General features: G+C 51.5%; 1 protein-coding gene across 2 annotated transcripts in view; it reads right to left on the bottom strand.

Annotated features, from left to right (window-relative positions):
* OLFML2A (olfactomedin like 2A) overlaps positions 1–22,743 on the bottom strand; it is a 49,911-nt gene that overhangs the window by 9,655 nt on the left and 17,513 nt on the right. For both annotated transcript variants that reach the window (XM_061571843.1, XM_061571842.1), the window contains exons 2-5: positions 9,898–10,182; positions 8,700–8,807; positions 4,943–5,128; positions 3,837–4,128 (exon numbers count right to left, since the gene is read on the bottom strand). In XM_061571843.1, the coding sequence (XP_061427827.1) occupies positions 3,837–4,128; positions 4,943–5,128; positions 8,700–8,807; positions 9,898–10,182 (871 nt within the window). The remainder of the gene's footprint in view (positions 1–3,836; positions 4,129–4,942; positions 5,129–8,699; positions 8,808–9,897; positions 10,183–22,743) is intronic.

Raw genomic sequence — 22,743 nt, 5'->3', positions numbered from 1 at the left:
CCGGTAGCCCATATGTGGAGACAGGGCTTATTAGCTACACTCATACGGCGACCCCCATTGGCGCTCGCCTGCACTGATGAGCCCAAACGAGGACGAAACCAATCCACGGTCGTCTCTTTGCTTCACTGCCACCTGATGGGCAGGTCACGTTTCCAACTCTTTTTGCACTGGCGGTCCAATCGCCGACGGTCCAAGGATAATGACAGAGCAGCAGACAGGGAATGGAATGCATCACGGTGGCGAGATGTTAACTACCTCGCCTGGTATACAGAAAGGTCGTGCGTTTGACCCCGACCCTGACGATGCCTGTTGTATATTTGGAGTTTACATGTCTCTCTCCGCGTGGTGGTCGGCTACCGCTCTCAAAACAACTGAAAGGAATGTCCGTCGCCAAAGGTTGATCTGTGCGTAACCACCAAGTGTGCGCAAGGCGTTCCTCTTCAGCTGCCGCCCGTCGCTGCGTCGCGCCTATTCGTCAAAGGGGCGTTTGCCCAGAGTCCACTCGCACGCCGGGCCTCTGGCGACGATGTCGCAACAAGCTGGCCAAAAACCCACAAACTTTAACGGAGGCATTCAAAAGCAGCCGCGCTCACGCAAGCCGGTGACTCGGTCCGGTGACTCGGCTCGCGTGAGCGTTGAGGCGGCCTTCTTGGAGAGCACTCCAAGGCCTGTCTACCATGACCGGCCAACCTGCACACGCTTACTACCCCCCAGCACGTGCTTTGTTCGGCCTAAAGAAAACAAGACCGGGCTATTGGCCTCCGTGCTTAACATTCATCAGGTGTGGCATTTGCGTGAGCTTGGCAACCTTGGGTAGGTGTCAAGCGGAGTCTCGTCATGAAGACTGCGCAACGAATGGAGCTCGACTGAGCAAGTCGAAATGATTTCCTGCTCGAACAAGCACCGAGGGTCATGGTGTTCCTCTCCCATTTACAGCCCTGAGCCGGTGGTGGAAGTTCCATATTCGTATGGCGGGGATGAGTCTATCCATACGACAAATCAACTGTTGACATCCCCAAAAGTGTAACTCGTGATGAGCCGAGTCAACCGCCAACCAGGATTTGAACTCGCTAACCGTTCCGATTGCGAGCCGCTTGCTCTTCCGCCGAACGACGGCCTGGCCGGTTGAGTTGATGAAACATTGAATGCGGCCTTTGCGGCTCACGAGTGCTGTAGCAGGAGGAGGAGGGTCGTGAGAATGAGAGAGCTGGCAGCAAGGGCAGTCATAGTTGGAGAGGAGGGATTTGTGAGTGAGGGGACTGCCTTGGGGGTTGAGGGTGTATGGAGGGTTTGTGTGTTTGTGTGTACGTTGAACTTCTTTCACACCGTACGTAGCCAGCCGTGGCTAATCGGCGGTGCGGGGGGAAGGACTGCAAAGTATGGAGCATCGACTGGGAGGGGAAACTTCTCAATTGGGCGAGAAGGAAAATGCATTGTCTAAAACAACAAATTATATATATATATATACATTTGTCAATGACACAGTGGCCTTAAACAAAAGCTACATAATAGGTGATCTTTCCAGCAAAGGCCATTCTTCGTGGCAGTGCCTCTCTGGCCTCTGTGCCATGAGCGAGGGCGGCGGCCCGAAACGTAACGCCTTACACACTTTTATGTTTAATGCCACGGTGTTATTATTGACGGATGTATCGAGTTGTTGTTGTTTGTACTTGTGCACCACTGCCAACGCAGCAGCAGCACTGCAGCAGCGGCGGCTACATCAGCAAATGATTTGTTCCACAAAATATAAAGCAAGTGTGTGCCACGTGTTTCGTCTGGTTTACAAGCGGGGTGAGTGATTTTGGAAGGGCGTTTATATTTTTACCCTAAACTAAATTGAAAACGAAACTTTTTAATTTGAACAGGTAAGGCACACTGAGCTGTTTCGCCCTTTTTTAGAAGCGACCTGGCCACAAACTGATAGCTCTGCGAAGTGGCTCATCACGTGGAAATGTTTTAGCGGCTAAACACTCTAAACACATGATTCTAAATGTAGAGGGAAAAACCGGAGGACCAGGAGAAAAATCCACGCGAGAACGGGGAGAGAGACACATGCAAACTCTAAATATACAGGGGTCAGGGCCAGGATCGAAACCACGCCCTCCTGTATACCAGGCGAGGTAGTTAACATCTCAGCACTGTGGTGGCGCCCTCCAAGCAAAATTTTACCAAAAAAATAAAATAACGTTTAACATCCAGATACACAGATACAAGGACAACGATCCCCCGTATAACCTACACAAGTGCTGTCAGTGTGCATCTATTCAGGCTAGGCATGGCGTACATGCAGGTGGTGTGGCAAGTACCACGAATATCTGAACCGGTCCTGGGACTCTCCTAGGTCGACTCAGCCTTAACTGAGTGAACTGGAGCACTGGGGAGACAACGGTGGCTGAGTGCTGGCCAAAAGCACCTTCATTGAGTGCCGTGTTGGCCTCCACCGGTGCTCGCTAACAGCGCTTGCCACTGGCGCTCCGTTATAGACTACGCCGGGGACTATTTGTCTAATCACGGATAAACACGCGCACACACACACACACAGTCCAGCCAACCCCGTTCTCTGTAAGTGTATCTCATGGCAAGCTGTTAGAGTTTGCCTTGCCATTCGCAGAGTAACGGGCTCCTCACGCGACGAGAAGGTGCTAAATGGAAACCAGGAATTTGTTGCCAATTCGAAATGAATAAACAAAAGAACAGCCCCGAGCGAGTGACTGCTCAAGTGAGCATTGGGGGCATTGGGTGCTCGCTCCCATGTTTGACACACCAGAACCCGTGGTGGACACTCCACCTTCCCGTGGGCAGGGTCACGTCCATTCGTAGGACAACCACTGTTTACTTCTCCGCAGAGTTTATTGACCCCAGAAGGGACGATGGGCTGAGTGCACCCGAAACTAAGATTCGAACTTGCAACCTTCCGCTCACTTCTACCGCTGAGCCATCTCGCTGGATGCATGCGCGCGTGTGTGTATGTGTATACTCGTCGACTCAGCCTCAAAGTGAGTACCCGATGCGGTGTGTAAACATCGACAACGGGGAACCAAAGGTGGCCGGGCGTGGTGCTGGCCACCAACCCCCTCGTGTGCCGTGCCGGCCTTCATAGGTGCTGCTCGCTAACAGCACTTGCCTCCAACAGTCTGTGAAGGCGACACGGGCGAGGGGGGGGGGGGGTCTTTCTCTTGATTTGTGAGTGTGTTTGAATAGGAGCGTTCGTTCACACTGCACTACGATACCCCGCGACCTGAGTTCAATTCCCGCTTAGGGTTAACATTTCAGTGAGAATTATCGTCACTGGTTGCCGTGAGCTACACTACCGCACCCCACCAAACTACTTCTCCCCACAGACACACTCCTTCCCCTGCACCACCGATTAGTGCAGTGCGATCCAAAAAAGCTCCACATACATACATACATGCACTCACATATAACGACAACTGCCGTTCGCCACTAAGTAGGCGGTGATGTCGCCACAGTGCTTGTGCCAGGCTAGGTGCACTTTGAGGCCACGTGAAGTGTCGAAGGATCGATGGCAGGTCACAGAACAGACCCAGGCACCATGGGTTGACTGACTGAGATGGCTGGCAGATGCACCATCTGTGCTCCCCACTGTGCCAACTTTATCTGACCGACACCCCTCTGCCCTCCATTATTGCCAAAGGACAACTGCCTCTAACTCCCCAGAAGCATCCTACACACAACAACCGCCGTTCGCCACTAAGTGGCGGTGACGTCACCACGACGCTTGTGCCAGGCTATGTGCACCTTGAGGCCAGGTACACACGCCCACACGCGTCGAACCGCGAGGGCGCGAGCGCCGCCGTGGCCGGCGAAGGACTCACTGCGGTGGCGCGCGTCGCTGTGCCGCTCGTCCCCGCGCTCCGTGCGGTAGTACTTCACCTCCCGCAGCACGGCCGCTCTCCCAGCCGGCACGGGGGCAGCACGGGGTCGGGGTGGTGCCGCCCGGGGCTGCACCCCCGTCTTCCCCGTCGTCTCCTTCCCCCGCTTCTCCTTCTCCCGCGCCACCTTCGCCGCGGCCTCCTGCTTCTTGGAGGCGGCCGCTGCCGCCGCCGCCACCGCCTTGCCGTGCGCCGGCTTGGAGGCCTCGGCCGCCTTAGCCGGGCCTGCCGTGTCCTGCGGGGAGGGCGGCGGCGTGCCGGGCGGAGGGAGGGAGTGACCGCGTTTCTTGTTAATAAAAAAAAAAGAGGCCATAAAAGCAACAACAAAAAATGATGAACGAAGCAAAGTGCCGAATGACAGAATTTTTTTTGGTTTCTTCTCATCGGAAGTCCGAAAAAAAAGAGGCAGGGAGGGAGGCGAGATGGGCCGCAGCGTTCGGTAAAGGGGGTGACGCAGCGGCGCCGTGGTTGGTCCACCGCGCGCCGTGAATCCAGAACCCCGGGTTCAATTCCCGGCCAAGGCCAACTTCAGCGGCCAGCGGCATCTGCACTGAACCCGGGCCTGCACCGACCGCCGTGCAGTTTGGCCAATCAACCACCGTGGCCATCATGGTCTGAATTACGATCCGACGGTGGAAGTACCGGGATACTCTCTTCCACGACTGGCTATGGACCACGCTGATGCGCGTGCACGTTCCGTAAATGGAAGATCAAAGAATCGCCCAAACCATCAAGCACATCACCGATGAATACTCCATCCACGCACATCCTGACGGTATCGCTGAAATCCACACTGCGTCAACCACATCATTGGACTGGATGAGGAACATTTGCATTCATTTATGACGATCATTAAGAAAAAAATGTAACTGTTGTTTTCACAATGGCATACGAAAGAAGAAGACCACCATCGTGCCACGTGGTGTGCGGCGGCCTTCACATCCAGCAGCGGACACGGAATCGAGCCGGCGACCTGGGAAGGTCTTGGAGTGCCCCAGGAGCCAGATGCCTAACCCCCCCCCACCACACCCCCCACTGCCGGCCCGTGCCTGGGCTCGGACGTCCTGGGTGCTCGCCGAGTCCTTCTGCAGCAGGGCCAGGCCGATGGACGAGATCTCCTTCTTGATGCCCAGGATGATGTCCGTGTAGTTCTCGTACTTGTGCATCTGCCCGTTGAGGCGCCCGATGCTCTCCTTGATCACCTCGTTCTCCCGCGTCAGGTTCACGTTCACGGCCTGCGGTCGCAGTTGGGGAGGGAGCGGGGGCGGCGGGGGGAGAGAGACCACGGGGAGTTGTGAACTCGTGGAGAAGCCATCCCAGGAGGGTTTTACCCCCCGGTGTTCCAACGACAGCCCTGAGGCAATGGTAAACTCCAACTCCACCTTTCCTTGAGAGGCAGCAGGTAGTACTTCTATTGGTTTTATTGCATCGGAATACTCCAGTGTGGTGCAGGGGGGGGGGGGTTAACACGTGAGAGGGTGGTTGATTAAGCGACGGGGTGGTTGACCGTGTGGTTAATTGAGTGAGTGGGTCGTTGAGTGAATGGGTGGTTGATTGAGTGGGTGAGTGGGTGGGTGGGTGGTTGATTGATTGAGTGGTTGAGTGAGTAAGTGAGTGGTTGATTAAGTGAATGGGTGGTTGAGTGAGTGCGTGGGTGGTTGAGTGGTTGAGTGAGTGAGTGACTGAGTGAGTGAAAAGTCCCCCACTGAGAAGCATCTGCGACTCTAAGACTGAACTGCACAGCCATCAACGGAAGCCGCCCCAACACGGCGAGCCAACGGAGACGGAGCAGCCGTCACCGAATATGAAGAGGGCAGCAACGAGGGTGAAGATGACCCCCTCTGGGTCAATATAAAATCATAGACGGTCACGATTTAGATGGAACAAAGACAAAAAAAAGTGCTCAGAGGGTCATGGAGAAGCTTTACCCTGTGAGACAACAAGAGGAACCCATGGATCAGACAACACAATACAAATCGGAGACATTAAAGCGAACCGCTGAATAAAGTGAGTGGCTGGGCCTGGGAAAGAGATTGCACTGGACGTCCAATGGGGGAGATGGAGCGGATTAAATCGGTTCAGGGGCGGCGTGGATTGTTACACCGCAGGAATCTTGAGAGATGGCGGTGCGGCTTGAGACCTTCATATAGCAGTGGATTCATCACGGCCGATAACTGTGCATGGCTAAAGTATTGTGGGCCTCCATCAGTGATGTCCAAGAAAATCTCATTTGAACTGCAGATGTTCGTACGGGGGCCTCACAATATGGTCATACACGTGGGGGTTGTAAATTCCTTACACTACAGCAGCCAGCCAATCCATCAAGTGCAGGTGATGGGTGGATCATAACATTACAGGGGCATCACGATGGCTACGAGATGTTAACTACCTCCCCTGGTATACAGGGAGTCGTGGGTTTGATCTCTGTAAATTTGGAGTTTGCAAGTTCTCCCCATGGTCACGTGGATGTTTCTCCGGGTCCTGCAGTTTTTTTTCTCCAAATGTACAGCAGCCAAATGTGGCTGCTATATATTTGCACACGATAAGCCACTTTGCTGAGCTATCATTTGTGATAGCCAGGTCGCTTCTGAAAAAGAGCTCCACAGCTCAGCGGGGCCTTCTCTGCTAAAATAAAAAAAATTACGACTTTAATAGTCTCACATCCGCGTGCATGTGACACGCGTGCCAATGTGCACGTGTGTGCGTGCGTGAGTGACGCGAGACACGAACCAGAATCGGTCACAGTGGTCGCCAGAGACACAGATCCACATTGCGCTCGTAAAAAAAAATGTAAGGGTCTGGAATAAATTTAAATTTTATTGCCTCGAAATCCCTGGGAATGTGGGGAGGGGGTGGGGTGCAGTCGAGTGGGGTGGGAGGCTAATTTGTTGAACTTCTTTCGCACCGTACGCAGCCAACCGTGCTAATAGAAGGTGTAGACGGACACCAAAATAAACATTAAAAGAAGTTATAAATAAATAAGTTTGTCAATCTAGATGATGATGATTTAAAAGTGCGCAGCTCCAGTGGCTTCCTGATATCGGAAGCAAGAGCGTTCCAGACGGCCGCAGACGCACATCTGAAATTGCGCGATGCGGTGACCGTCTTTGTTCGGTAGCTGGCAAAAAGCCGCCGCTGCGAGCGTGACCGGAGGTTCACGCGATGATGGTTCATGCTCCTTGTCGAGATCAGCAAGGTGTTGGGCTTCATTTGTGGCAAAGCACTTTGTGTGTCACGAGCGTACCCGTATCACGTAGTCGCTTATCGACTGGAAGCCAATGCAACTCGGCGAGCGCTGGACGGACACGGTCGGGGGATCTTTCAGCGCCCGTCACGACACGCGCCAGAGAATGTATCCACCTTCGCGACCTCTCGTAGAATCCCTCTGCCGCCAATTGCCGTCGGATCAGCCACCGTTATGTTGCGACGGCGGGACACGCCGGGAGCCTTGCAAATTGTGACTCGCGTCGTCGAAGGCAACGGTGGCGGACCAGGGAAAGCCTTCCCTTTGCTCTCGTAAAAAAAAAAAAACTGCTTTAAACAATAATCATCAAGTCGTGTTTATCTTTTCCCTAAACCCTAATATGGTTCTAAATCTCCCAAGAAGCTTTGTTTACGAGGACGCGAAAGAAAAGCCGAGCGCTCGGCACACGTGAGGGGGGTAGCGGCGGCGGTGGCGCCATGAACCCGCCGACCTCAGTTCCATTCCCTGCGAGGGCTACGCGTGACTGGCGGGTGACGTGAATTCATCCTGGGGGGGGGCTCTTCTTAATGAAACGAGGCGCGAAAGGCAGCGTGGAGAGACCCCGTGTGTGGAACGCATTGAGAGCCGGAGAGAGGAATACGCGCGGTAGAGAGCACGCGCAGGATGGAGATGGAATTCAAGTGAGTGGGCTTGGGCAGGGCGCGTCACGGCGGGCTGAGACGATGGTCGAGACCGGCGAAGGAGTCGCAGCCAAAGAACGGAACGCGTCTGAGAGGTACGTCCGCCGAAGGGAGATGGAGCGACAAAGTCGGCTCGTGTACAGGTGCCGGGTGGATCGTTACTTCGTAGAAGAGTTAGAGAGACGGTGCTGGCTTGGGAGAGGCCTTCATCCAGCAGTGATGAGGATGATGATAACGACGGCGATTACATAATTCATGTTTTTTTACGTTCCATGTAACCGCATCTCAACTGAAATGGGTCCGCTTCATTAGCCAACCACGTCAACCACACTCACACACACACACCCTCGCTGCAGGTAACGGCTCGTGTCGTGCGATGTGGTTTCGCAACAGATCGGCTCTTGTGCGGACGACGTGCCTTAGCACCGGTGGATGAGTGATATCTGAACCGGCACCTGGGTTCCCCCACCCCCCTTCACCAGCTGGGGCACTAACACACACACACGCGCGCGATGTGTCGTACAAACACAAAGATCCCCCGTGTAGCCTTAACAGACTGTTGGGGCAAGTGCTCTGAACGAGCAGCTCCTCTGAAAGCGGGACACGGCACACGAGGTGGTGGGTGTACAACACCACGTGTTGTACACCACGTGTTGTACACATCGCACCAGGTACTCATCCGAGACCTCGGGGAGGCCCAAGACCGGTTCGGATAATCATCGCCAGCGTTGGCCGTGAGCGGAAATCGAACCCGGGACGCCGGGTTGAGCCGCTACACGGCCGCTCACAGGGTGGCGTGCGGACACAAGGGTGTGTCGGAGCACGTGCGCGCACACACGCACGCACGCAGGGGTGCCAGGCCGCACGGTGCGTGCGGTGGAACACCACCACGTGGCGGAGGAGGGTGGGGGTCTGTCTCACCTCCTCCAGCTTGGTCATCTGCTGCGTGAGGCGCGTCACGAACGAGTGGATCTTGAGCAGGTCGACGCTGTACAGAGCCCCCTCCAGGATCTCCGACAGGGAGGACAGCTGCGGATTGAACGTTCCCCACGGGTTCGTTAAGTGCGCGTTGCCTCTTTAAAATGTATGGCTTTTTAAAACATCACTCGTTCGATGCCATGCACCATTTCTCTCTCCCCTATGCAGCTCAGTGGGCTCAGGGAGACCATAACCAGCAACACAAACAGACGAATATGTTACACTGGGATGTGCGAGAGATGAGCGTAAGGGGCCGTTCATAAATGACGTCACGCACCTGGGGGGAGGGGTGGGTCAGACATTTGTGACGATGTGTGACGAAGAGGGGGATGGTTTGAGAAATGTGACGTCATATCAAAATGCGCAACTTTAAAAAAATATAGACAACACGTTCTGCTTAATTAAATAGACGTTTTAATACATGTTTTCTTCTACAACATCAGAGTGCAGCGCCACATTAAATACGCACGACAATGACAATAGTTTAAAGCGATTTGAAGCATGTTTTATTTCTTTTGGGGTAGGGGTGGGGGGCAGAGCTTTGTGACGTCATATTTGAGGGGGGAGTCTGACTGAACCGTAGATCTCACGGCAAACCACAACCGACGGCGAGCCATTACTACAGCCCCCACGTGACTCCCGCCCGCACATCTTTACAAACCTGAAGACATCGCTGATCAACCCTCGAGTCACCTGATCATTCACAACCGGAGGCCGCACGCAACAACGCGACGATTGAGTCGTGTCGCGGTGGCGAGATGCTCACTACCTCGCCCGGTATACGGGAGACCGTGGGTTCGATCCTGGCCACTGACGGCTGTATATTTGGAGTTTGCGTGTCTCTCTCTCTTTCTCTCTCCCCGTGGTCGCGTGGATTTGCCTACCGGTTTCCTTTCGGTTTTTCCCTCCACATTTATCATTTAAAAAAACGCACGTGTAGAGTATTTGGACGCTTTACACATTTCCACGTGAGAAGCCGATTCGTTGGGCGATCACTTCTTGTCGCCAGCTCGCTCCTGAAAAAATAACTCCGAAGCTCAATTGGGCCCTGACCTGGTAAAACAATGTTTCGTGCAGCGAATCAGGGGGTGGGGGGGTGTGGGGGGGGTGCTCTCGTCCGGACCCCGCTCGCCACCGTTACCTTGGCGAGGTCAGGCGAGCGCGCCTTCAGGCGGTCGAACCTCCACTCGGCCTCGCAGGGGTTGAGCGAGGCGGGCGGCGCGGAGCAAGAGCAGCGGCAGTCGCTGCCTCCCGCCGTCACCGTCTCCACGGCGTACGAGTCGACGGGGCGGCCGCTGCCTCCTGCGGCGGCGGCGGCGCGCAGGCGCTCGCAAGCGCCGTGTCCCAGCGGACGCACCACGCACTTGCAGCGGCAGTTGCCGCCCTCGGCTTGCGCGCGCACGAGGTTCGGTTGCTCCGACATCAGCTGCACGTGGTGGGGATGGGGGGGCACATAGTGTGGGGGGGGGGGGCAGCGGTCGTTAGCATCTGAGGTCGTCGTTCAATGTCGAGAACTCCAAATGCACGGCTAGGCGTCGGGGTTTGGGATCGAACCCACGAAACCTCCTGCGTACCGGGCGAGGTTGTTAACATCTCCTAGCCACCGTGGCGCCAATTGAAGGCAACATCTCAGTCCACAGCGAGCGGGACACGCGGCGTGGCAAAGCATTGGCACGGGCGACACGTTAGTCCGTGTCCCGTGCATAGCCGCGGCCTTAGCTATGCAATACAGTGGTGTTTTGACAACCGCCAAAAATAAAACACGACCGTGCTACCTGCTGTAAATATTATGTCACCGGTACAGGTGCAGGCCTGCGCCTGGCAGTTCACCCGGGAACGCTTCCAAAGTGCTGCGAGGGGTATGGCATTTCACCCTCCGCATCGATTGTCAATGCATGCCCATAAGTGCCTCTGTTCCACTCACTTAGAAGGGCGCAAACACATACGTGCCAATATTTATGTGTCGGTGTTAAACAACTCAGTACTGCACTGAAATGAACATTTGTTCATTATTGTTATCATCATCGAGTACATGTGTGTTTTTTTTGTTTCACTTTAATTCTTATCTGCGATGCACTTGGTGTTTTTTTCATGCCTAGTGGCCCCTTGCCCAAACAACATCTGGCCTCGGAGCTGTGGCCAACTTCACCTGATTGAAAACAAAGAAGGCATTGCTAATTTCTTTCACTGCAATGGCAATGCTTTTCAGAATGATGACAAATCCATTGCTCAGGATTGTCAAGTACAGGGTTGTCACCTGCCCTGTTGTTCTCCGAATTATCTTTTTGTCGAGGTAACTGATGTGCTGGAATATCTGCAAATCCGCAGGTCATGGCTGCAGCGGTGGTGGTGGTGGTGGCTGTGGTGGTGGTTAAGATGATGGTGGTGATGGACGTGGGTGGCGGTTATAATGGTGGTAGTAGCAGTAGTGGTATTGGTGGTGAGACGATGATGAGGTAATGATGGTGGAATTGGTGGTGGGGTGATGATGATGATGACGGTAATGGTGGTGATATTGGTGGTGGATGATGGTGATGACGGTAATGATGGTGGTATTGGTGGTGGATGATGATGGTGATGATGGTGGTATTGGTAGTGGATGATGGTGGTGATGATGGTGGTATTGGTAGTGGATGATGATGGTGATGATGATGGTGGTATTGGTGGTGGATTATGATGGTGATGATGGTGGTATTGGTAGTGGATGATGATGGTGATGATGGTGGTATTGGTAGTGGATGATGATGGTGATGATGATGGTGGTATTGGTGGTGGATGATGATGGTGATGATGGTGGTATTGGTAGTGGATGATGATGGTGATGATGGTGGTATTGGTGGATGATGGTGGTGATGATGGTGGTATTGGTGGATGATGGTGGTGGTGATGGTGGTATTGGTGGATGATGGTGGTGATGATGGTGGTATTGGTAGTGGATGATGGTGGTGATGATGGTGGTATTGGTGGATGATGGTGGTGATGATGGTGGTATTGGTGGATGATGGTGGTGATGATGGTGGTATTGGTAGTGGATGATGGTGGTGATGATGGTGGTTTTGGTAGTGGATGATGATGGTGATGATGATGGTGGTATTGGTGGTGGATGATGATGGTGATGATGGTGGTATTGGTAGTGGATGATGATGGTGATGATGATGGTGGTATTGGTGGTGGATGATGATGGTGATGATGGTGGTATTGGTAGTGGATGATGGTGGTGATGATGGTGGTATTGGTGGATGATGGTGGTGATGATGATGGTATTGGTGGTGGATGATGATGGTGATGATGGTGGTATTGGTGGATGATGGTGGTGATGATGGTGGTATTGGTGGATGGTGGTGGTGGTGGCATTGGTGGTAGTGGTGGACAGTAGGTAGCGTTTCATCTCGTGGTGGGGAGAGGGATGAGTTGAACCCTGACTGGGTGGAGCCCTGGGTGAGTGTTTGAGTCCGTGGGGGTTGTGTTTAAGCAGTGTGGCCCTGTGCCCTGGTTGTGTGTATTTTGTCACGAGTGTGTGTGCTCAATTCCGCACTTCAAAAAACCGTTTCAACGACTGCGTCTGCATGCGAACTCCTCAAAGCGAGAGTTTATTTCTTGTTTCATGTTCCACAACGGCGTACAGAAGATAGCACCGCGTGTACACACAGCTCGTTTCGTCAGAGAGCGTGCAACTTTCGGGATGTGTTCCTGATTTTCAGATTCATCAGAAAATTTTTTAAATCAGGCCTAAACACGAAAGTTTGGACGATGTGTTAAAGAAAAAAAAAACACACACATTTTGTTTTTATTTATCCGACAACTGACAGTGAAATCGCTAATATGAGAAAAATAACCTCAACACATTCATCATTAGCACCGTGGCTATAATCGCCAACGTTTCGGGCAATGTCCCTTCTTTATTCCGAAATGTTGCCTATTTTACATTGTTTGATTTTAAGGCCAAAGACGAAGAGATCCCCCGTATAGCCCCAACAGACTCTGGGCATGTCCTGTCAGCGACGGCACACGATGTTTACGCACCGCACCAGGCACTCATTTGAGGCTGAGTCAACCTAGGGGAGGCCCAGGACCGGATCATCCGTGTCCTTTCACAGTTTCACCCAGTCCCCTGCATAGCGCGGCCTAAGCTATACAACACCGTCGTGTTTTTACAACCTAAACAAGTATAACCCGTAAAAACAAAGTTTTTCACTATAAATCCTTTATATGCGTGGCGGCTAGAGTCCTCTCGTCCTCTGGCTTGAGATGGCTGCCACCTATGGGTCAGATGATTGTGTGCCAGTATTAAGCAATTGGTAATTAATAATTTAATTTGTTTTCCCTAAACAGTGTAAAATTTTGGAGAAAAAAAAATTCACGAACATTAATTGTCTCGCACAACGAGTCTGTGTGCAAAATGTCAGCTCGATTGGATCACGGGAAGTGGGTTAAAAAACGACCGAAAGATTTGCACGGTCGTAAGCAAGCAAGCAAGCACGCAAGCGAACTTAATATAAAGGATTTAAAAAACGACCGTGGGGGGGGGGCACACAATGTGGGGGGGGGGGGGGGGGGGGCAGCGGTCGTTAGCATCTGAGGTCAACGGCGTCCAATGTCGAGAACTCCAAATGCACGACTAGACGTCGGGGTTAGGGATTGAACCCACGAAACCTCCTGCGTACCGGGCGAGGTTGTTGACATCTCCTAGCCACCGTGGCGCCAATTGAAGCCAACACCTCAGTCCACAGCGGGCGGGACACGCGGCGTGGCAAATCATTGGCGCGGGCAGCACATTTGTCCGTTTCCTTTCACAGTTTCGCCAAGTCCCCGTGCATAGCCACGGCCTTAGCTATGCAATACAGTGGTGTTTTGACAACCGCCAAAAATGAAAACACGACAGTGCTACCTGCTGTAAATATTACGTCACCGGTACAGGTGCAGGCCTGTGCCTGGCAGTTCACCCGGGAACGCTTCCAAAGTGCTGCGAGGGAAATGGCATTTTGGCCTCCGCATCGATTGTCAATGCACGCCCAAGAGTGCCTCTGTTCCACTCGTTTAGATGGGGCGCAAACACGTACGTGCCCATATTTACGTGGAAGTGTTAAATAATATAATACTGCACTAGAAAGCACATTTGTTCATTATTACTGTTATTATAGAATACATGTTTTTTTTGTTTCACTTCATGTCTCGAGGCTCCTTGACCAAAGAGCATCTGGCCTAGGAGCTGTGGCCAACTTCACCCGCAACAGGAATAGAACTCAGGCTGCCGGGTTCGTAGCGCAGCGCTAACCGCTGCACCACCGCTCCCCACACACGCGGTGTTCTTGACGCGTCAGCAGCAACGTCGCCCAAAAATAGTCTCCCAAAACGAGGTCATGTCCACGCATTTCCTGCGAACAATGGCGTCGGCTGACGTCACTATAGTTAACACGAAGACGCAGAGTGGGAATTACAGTATTTGAAAGTCTGAAGAAGGGAAACAACATATATCCGAAATTGCCCCCTTAAAAATCCTAAATCTGAAACGTCATCATCCAAAAACTCATCCCTATGCATTCGTATAACTTATGGAGAGCCCTTGGTTTGATTGGCTCGAAACTGATGCAGTCATCCAATCTCTCAGCAGCGAAGGCCTCAAATAAAAACTGTGTCAAGTGCATCCAAATAAGTAATATTAAAAAATACTTTTTTTAAATACGCTTTAATGAAATGTACCGCACTAGTGATGGAAGAACTTCACGACTCGAGGAAGTGGCCCTGAAGCTTGCCATAACGTAAGGGACCGTGGTGATTTACAGCCAACGTCAGTTGAGCGTGGACAATTAGACCCAAGCCGAAACATAACATATAAAAATGAATGTTTAAAAATACTTTTTAACATTTTTTGGGATAGAATATAGTATTGTCATCAGTATGACATAAGTGTACCAAGTTTGCAGTCGATACCACATTGGGAAGTGTGTTAAAATTGAGTTACAAGATTTGAGGATACGACATCAACAAACAAAGTGAGTTCATAGAAAGCGTGTAAAAGATCGTTGAATTTTTTATCATTATTAAATATAGTATTGTCATCAATATGACATAAGTATACTAAGTTTGCAGTCGATACCACATTGGGAAGTGGGTTCAAATTGAGTTACAAGATTTGAGGATACGACAACGACGACAACAACAATAGACAGAGTGAGTTAAATAAAAGCGTGTAAAAAGAGGGGACTGCTACTAGCTGCTGCTGACATTTCATGCAGAGCGGGCAAATACAGGGGTAGAGACAATCGCTCTCACCAAGGCCACTCTCAACAACAATCGAGGATATTTTTCCCAAATTTTTTTTTTACAAATCCACGAACACAAATTAAAACTTCACGGAGGCAAAATGCTGTAATGCGAAACAAACTCGCCCGCGGTGCGCGCCGTGCCCCTGCACAAGCGGCGCATTGTAAGCGTCCGTTGTGCCGCATTCCTGTGCGCGGAGGAGTCGTAGCCCCGATTCTCCGTGCACCGCACGAAGGACGCCACAATCCCGGCATCGGCAAAGACGGGCGCTCTACCCCCATCGCCGCTAACATCACCATGGGCAATTCATCCGCAACTGGACCTGGGTCTTCCTGAGGTTGACCGGTTGCAGCGGTGTGACCGGAAGCATCGCCGGGGAGACCAACAATGCTTGGCCATCTGTGGCGCAGACCCACGCTGACCCTCGCTTCTGCGAGGAACGCGACGGGCACGTCAAGAGGTGCTCGCCAAGAGCACTCGCTCCTGAATGGCCCACGGGGTTAAATGTGTGGGCTGTAAGCTTGTTTCCTGGTCACTGAAGAGGCACATCAGCCGCTCCCCCTCCCCCGTCTCTTCCTGTGTGTGCCCTTGAATGACCGTAATTCACTCGTGGGACGCGTCGACAAACGCACCAAAATTTCCACCGGGCCCCCGACTGTGCACGGATAATGAACGGGCCTGTGAGTGGATCAATTCCGCATTGTAGATAACGAGGGCACGGACAAGAGGACTTTTACTCAACTTACAAATTTCATCCCTCTGACTGCAAAATCATTTACGGTAGAACTCCTATCCGCGACCCTATTACCCACGGCTCCTATTGTCTGCGGGAGCAGCAGTAGGTTCCGCAAAAACGTCAATTACTCGCGGCCATATTCCTTCCTATCATCCACTGCTATTCGAATTTTTTTCCATATTTCCGCAGGGTAAGAGGAATTCAGTGTCAAATCACTCCAATAATATCATCCGCGATTATCTGGGATTGTTTTTCTGCGCATAAGTCGAGTCGAATCGCGGATAACCCCGTGGATTCTAGGATTAGCGATCCTGGTCTCCAGTATCAAGACGGATAAGAGGAGGTATGTGCATACTCCTTTGACGTGACGGTGGCCACGTTACGAGTCGTGACGTTTGTAGACCAATTTCAAATCATCGTCTTCTGTTGATAGACCAAGAAATTAGGAAAATAAATGTTTTAATCCAGTGATTCTTCATTGATTGATTGGTAAGTGGTGTAGTTGGCTCTCCAACACTGCCGAAGCAGTCATAAATTGTCACCTTAATTCGCGTGACAACTGTATTCATTGGCTGTGTCTCATGAACGATAGTTTACGACGCAATCTACTCAAGCGACCTGACCCCAAAAATAAATGATCAAGCATTATATCTTTCTTCATTTGAAGCTTTCGTGACTGCAGGAATCCATACTCTTTGGTTCTTTCGGTAAAGTCACGTAGATAGAAAAAATAATGTATCCTGCTGTGTTTGTCTCACCTGATGACGGTTGCTTGTGCTGCGATCGAAACGTCGTGATCTATTATTTTTCTACCTACGTGACTTTACCGAAAGAACCAAAGAGTATGGATCCCTTCAGTCACGAAAACCTCAAATCTAGATTGAACTAAGGAGTAAGCATTGTATCTGTCGCAACAGGTTAGACGTATCAAATACTCAAATGAAACGTGATCGCCACCACGTTACCAAAGTATATATTTTATTAGCTGTTCGATAAACCTCATGTTTACCTGACTAAAAAAACTTTAACCCAGTGACTATAAAATCTCGCAATTATTATCCTGCGGACTTAGCAACAAGGGGCCACGTGATTGTTTCCAGAGGCAGTGTTTATTTACAGATTATCGGACAGATAAGAGGCTGGCTCTTCGGATCCGGCAACCTCCTATCGGACTTACATTCCATCAGAGTGGCGCTTAAGGCTTGGCCCACCACTATTTTCGTAACAACATTCCAGTGGTTCACGCTTACTTTCTTCGTTACGAACTACACCCAATAAAAGGTTATGTTTGATAAGGGCCGATAATTGCACTTTGTTACATTTTCAGATAAGAGTGTGATTAGGACTGTAATGAAATCCAGTACGAACCGTATCCCGCACGTAATATCATCTACTTACGAACTTTCGACTTACGAACTTTCGGAACGAGAATCGTAAGTTCAACCGCCGCGCAATAGATGGCTGCGGTAGCATCAATATCTACAACGCGTGAAGAACCAGTGGAATCTACATCTACAGAACATGAAGAACCAGTGGCATCTACATCTGTAGAATATGAAGAACCAGTGGCATCTATATCTACAGAACGTGAAGAACCAGTGGCATCTACATCTGTAGAATATGAAAAACCAGTGGCATCTATATCTACAAAACATTAAGAACCAGTGGCATCTACATCTGCAGAACGTGAAGATCCAGTAGCATCTACATCCGCAGAACGTGAAGAACCAGTGGCATCTACATCTGCAGAACGCGAAGAACCAGTGGCATCTACATCTACAGAACGTGAAAAACCAGTGGCATCTACATCTACAGAACGTGAAGAACCAGTGGCACCTACATCTGCAGAACATGAAGAACCAGTGGCATCTACATCTGCAGAACGTGAAAAACCAGTGGAATCTACATCTGCAGATCATGAAGAACCAGTGGCATCTACATCTACAGGAGATTATACAACTATTAAAGCCATTGCGCGTATTTAGTGTACACGCCGTACATGTTTGGAATCGACACGAGTAAAGTTGGACTTACGAACAAATCGACTTACGAACAGACCTTCGGGACCTAACTCGTTCGTAAGTAGATGAGTCCCTGTATTTGTCTCTCCGCGGTAAAAAAAAATAGAAGCAATTTTCTGTTACACAACCGATCGGCTGCATAGCCTTCTGGGAGCACAACTCATCAGCAGCACTGGTTCAACGCAAGCAAACCTCTGAACCGATGTTCACATTCAGTGTCTCTCGCCATGAGAGTGAGCTTTGCTTAAACCAATGCCTTGGTGGGTGAACTGCTAGATGGTCATAAGCGAATGAGCCCTTTGCTGTTAAGAAATGCGTCCCGCTTTGATGCAGAAATATCAGATGGATGACACGAAAGAGTACAAATTCGGCGTCACTTTGAAGAGCGTTAAGAATGAAGTCAATGGAATAGCGTCTCCTAAGTTGTTTGTAAATGCAGCAAAAACCAAATGCTCACGGGTCATGAGCGGAAATCAATCTCGGGTCGCCGGGTTCGTAGCGCAGTGTGCTTAGAGTGAGCTAATCGATTATACTGCCGCTCTCCGCATGCCACACACACAAACAGGCACAAAGACAAAGATCCCCCCTACAGCCTCTCACAGATTGTTGGGGCAAGTGCTACTAGCAAGTAGTGAACAGCACCTATGGAGTCTGGCACGACACATGAGGGGGCGGGTGGCCAATACCACGCCCGCAGGCACACGCAAAGACAAAGACCCCCCGTATAGCCTTAACAGACTGTTGGGGCAAGTGCTGTTAGCGAGCACCTATGAAGGCCAGAACGGTACACGAGGGGGTGGGTGGTCAGCACCACGCCCGACCGCCTTTGTCTCCCCAGTGGCGATGTTTACACACCGTACCAAGTACTCATTTGAGGCTGAGTCGACCTAGGGGAGGCCCAGGACCGGTTCAGATAATCGTCACTGGTGTTGGCCGTGAGCGGGAATCGAACCCGGGTTCGTAGCGCAGCGCGCTAACCGCTACACAGGCAGACACACACAGACAGGCAGACACACACAGACACACACACAGGCACACAGACAGGCACACAGACAGACACACACAGGCAGACACACACAGGCACACAGACAGGCAGACACACACAGGCACATAGAAAGACACACACAGACAGACACACACAGGCACACAGGCAGACACACACACAGGCAGACAGACACACACAGGCAGGCACACATAGGCAGGCACAACGCAGATTATCCGGATTAGAAGTGAAAGTTACGATAGATTCATCACTCAGCTGGCAGGAGCTCATGCCCCTTGTCAAGAGCTTCCCTCGAGGGGCTTTTGGAAAGTCGCCCCCACTTGTTAGCGCTGTAAAACGTGTTTTCGTACCAGGAGGATTAACCCTTGCTAACCCCTGCACCCTGAGGAGCCCATAACCTTTGCACCATCCGCCACGGCTGCAACAACCTCCCTCTCTCTCTCTGACCTCTGAGGATGTGCCCACAAAACGCCTGCGAAACGCGAGAGCCCATTCTCTCAAACGTCAACGCTTGGCGTGGTGAAAATACAACCAACATCGAACGTTTGATTTTGAGGAGCCCTCTTTTCTACCCTTCGTTCGAGCCAAATCACCCCCGGTTAAAGCTGCCCCCGATCCCCCTTGGCACATCGGAAGCCAACACAGCAAGAACGAGGATGATCATCATTGCATCCGCTCCGCCTGTCTGCCCAGGACAGCCTCGCGAAGTCTCCGAGGCTCTTCCTGTTCACGGGATCCCTGTTAAGCTTTCCCGCAGTAGCGAACGGGCGATGCTGCTGCTGCTATTGCTGCTGTACTGCTGCTGCTACTGCTGCTGCTACTACTGCTGCTGCTACTGCTGCTGCTACTACTGCTGTGCTGCTGCTACTGCTGCTGCTACTGCTGCTGCTACTGCTGCTACTACTGCTGCTACTGCTGCTGCTACTGCTGCTGCTACTACTGCTGTGCTGCTGCTACTGCTGCTGCTACTGCTGCTGCTGCTACTGCTGCTGTTGCTACTGCTGCTGTGCTACTGCTGCTGTGCTACTGCTGCTGTGCTACTGCTGCTGCTACTGCTGCTGCTACTGCTGCTGCTACTACTGCTGTGCTGCTACTGCTGCTGCTACTGCTGCTGCTACTACTGCTACTACTGCTGCTGCTACTGCTGCTACTACTGCTGCTACTGCTGCTGCTACTGCTGCTGCTACTGCTGCTGCTGCTGCTGCTGCTGCTGCTGCTGCTACTGTACTGCTGCTACTACTGCTGCTACTGTACTGCTACTGCTGCTGTACTGCTGCTGCTGCTGTACTGCTACTGCTGCTGCTACTGCTGCTGTACTGCTACTGCTGCTGCTGCTGCTACTGCTGCTGTACTGCTACTGCTACTGTACTGCTACTGCTGCTGTACTGCTGCTGCTGCTGTACTGCTACTGCTGCTGCTACTGCTGCTGTTACTGCTGCGTGATCCAAATTGAGTGGCGGTGTAGCAGTAACCGCTACGCTGCGCCTACGAACCCGGCCACCCGAGTTCGATTCCCGCTCACGGCCAGCACCGGTGACGATTATCTGAACCGGTCCTGGGCCTCCCCTAGGTCGACTCAGCCTCAAATGAGTACTTGGTGCGGTGTGTAAACATCGCCACTGGGGAGACAAAGGCGGCCGGGCGTGGTGCTGGACACCCACCGCATCGTGTGCCGTTCCGGCCTTCATAGGTGCTCGCTAACAGCACTTGCCCCAACAGACCCCTTAAGACTAAACGGGGTGCATCTTTGTCTTTGATCCCAATCGATTCATTTTGCAGCATTGAGATTGTTTGGCCAATACGGGTTACAATGTGTGTCTGTGACTTGGGTATGGGAGAACCCGTAGGAAACCTCACGTAGAACAGGGGGAAGAGCGCTTTCCCCATGGCCGAGCAGAAAGGCGGCCCGAGGCGGCAATCGAACCCAGGCGTTTGTTGCTGCGAGGTCCGTCACGAGTGTCACCGCCACCGGCGACACGCTGGTTGTATTGTACTACGCTCAAACGTCTATGCTCTCCGTCTTCAATAACCCACACTGGCCAACGTAGCGAACGTATAAAGCACCCACGAATCGCATTTTATGGGAGAGGCCCTCATCCAGATAACAGGGACTATACATACACACGTTGTTGTTTTATATGGCATTAAACAAATTAATGTTTAACAAGATCGGAATTTAATTTGATTAGGTTTTTTGTTTGTCTTCCAAAGGAGCCGCTCCAATATCCTTCATTCAATCGCTGCCAAATGTCTCCTACAATTGTTCTTAGATTCTCCACGAAGCCCCTGCAAATTACCGGCGTTTGTTTTCACAATCCAAAGTTGTTTTGTTCGTGTTTTTAATTGGGAAATGCCGCCATTCACTCTATTGTACTCGGCATGGGAAACCGAAGATTCATCCCCGCGTCTGTATAAAGGCATCATCTGAATGGGATGTTTTTCATCGTCAAAAATTTAATAATTTTTAAGCCCCAGACATTTGAACCACTTTTCACTCCACTGACTTCGCTCGAGTACCCATACATGAAAATAATTGCACAATTCAGTAAATTTGCAATTAAAAATGTTTTCCTTTCAAATTTGGAGCATGAAGCTGGCAAACGTCCTAGCAGTATAAGAGTGATAAGGAGGCGAGTGCCCGCCGCAGAGTTATTTGTTGCAAGGGAATTGGGTAACATACAATCGCCGGAATGAAATAACATTTACAGGGCTGTAATTCAGTCGAGCAAAGATCAATCGCATGGCCGATTAGCGCGGTTGGCTTCGTGCGCATGGTGCGAAAAAAGTTGAACGTCTACGCTACAGTAATTGTGCTGGAGCAGTCACACCTGATGACGGAGGCTTGTGTTGCTTCCGAAACGTCGTGATTTAATTTAGTTGTTTTCATTCATATTTAGTTTTCACCTCCGTGACTTTACCGATAAAACCAAAGAGTATGGATCCTTGCAGTCACGAAAACGTAAAATCTAAAATTAATTTCAACGCACGTTCGGAATCGACGCATTGCTGCATCTCAGTCATCAATCCGGCCAGGTGGATAGGCGGCAGAGCGAGCGGCTCCCAATCGGTTGGGGAGGGGGGGCGTTGGTTCAGCCAATCATCCCACGGAGGGTCGATACAATAAGCACCACGTTTTAGTGGAAGCCAACAGTGGTTGTCCTACGAATGGACTCACCCCCGCTACGGGAATGTGGAATTTCCCCACCCTGCCTTAGGGATGTCAACGGGAGATGAGCGCCGCCCGAATGCTCGTGCGAGCAGGAAGCTGCACGTACTCGCAAGCTGTGCGGTATTTCCACAGACGCGCGCAAACTCTGAAAGACGCAGTCTCGGAATGACCGTCGCTAGCACTTGCAGACTTTGGGATCGTTTGGTCGACCTCAGTGACCTTTGAGGAATAGAAAAAACCGTTCTACGACAATGCGTGCGGTAAAGCGACTTCAAACTTTAACCCAAAGCTCTCTTACACCTATCTAGCATCAAAACGTGACTTCTATTTGCAAAGTTAACATCCCTAGCTCCCCAGGTCCCTCGGGTAACCAGGTCCTCCACACCCCCCTGCCTCCCCAGGTCACCGAGTCCCCAGGATAACCAGGGCCCCACACCCCCTTGACTCCCCAGGTCACCGAGTACCCATGGTAACCAGGACCCCCACACCCCCCTGGCTCCCCAGGTCACCGAGTCCCCAGGGTAACCAGGTCCCCCACACCCTCCTGCCTCCCCAGGTCACCGAGTCCCCAGGGTAACCAGCAGAGGTGGGACAAAGTCATTGTTATGGAAGTCCAAGTCGAGTCTGAAGTCATCAAATTCATGACTCGAGTCTGACTCGAGTCCAAGTCACATGACTCGAGTCCACACCTCAGAGGTGGGACAAAGTCATTGTTATGCAAGTCCAAGTCGAGTCTGAAGTCATCAAATTCATGACTCGAGTCTGACTCGAGTCCAAGTCACATGACTCGAGTC

This window comes from Lethenteron reissneri, chromosome 48 (assembly GCF_015708825.2).
Source record: "Lethenteron reissneri isolate LAM-NWPU_2019-01 chromosome 48, ASM1570882v1, whole genome shotgun sequence".
Lineage (NCBI taxonomy): Eukaryota > Metazoa > Chordata > Hyperoartia > Petromyzontiformes > Petromyzontidae > Lethenteron > Lethenteron reissneri.
The sequence above is the reverse complement of the archived record's forward strand: the minus strand, read 5'-3'. Positions and strand labels throughout refer to the sequence as shown.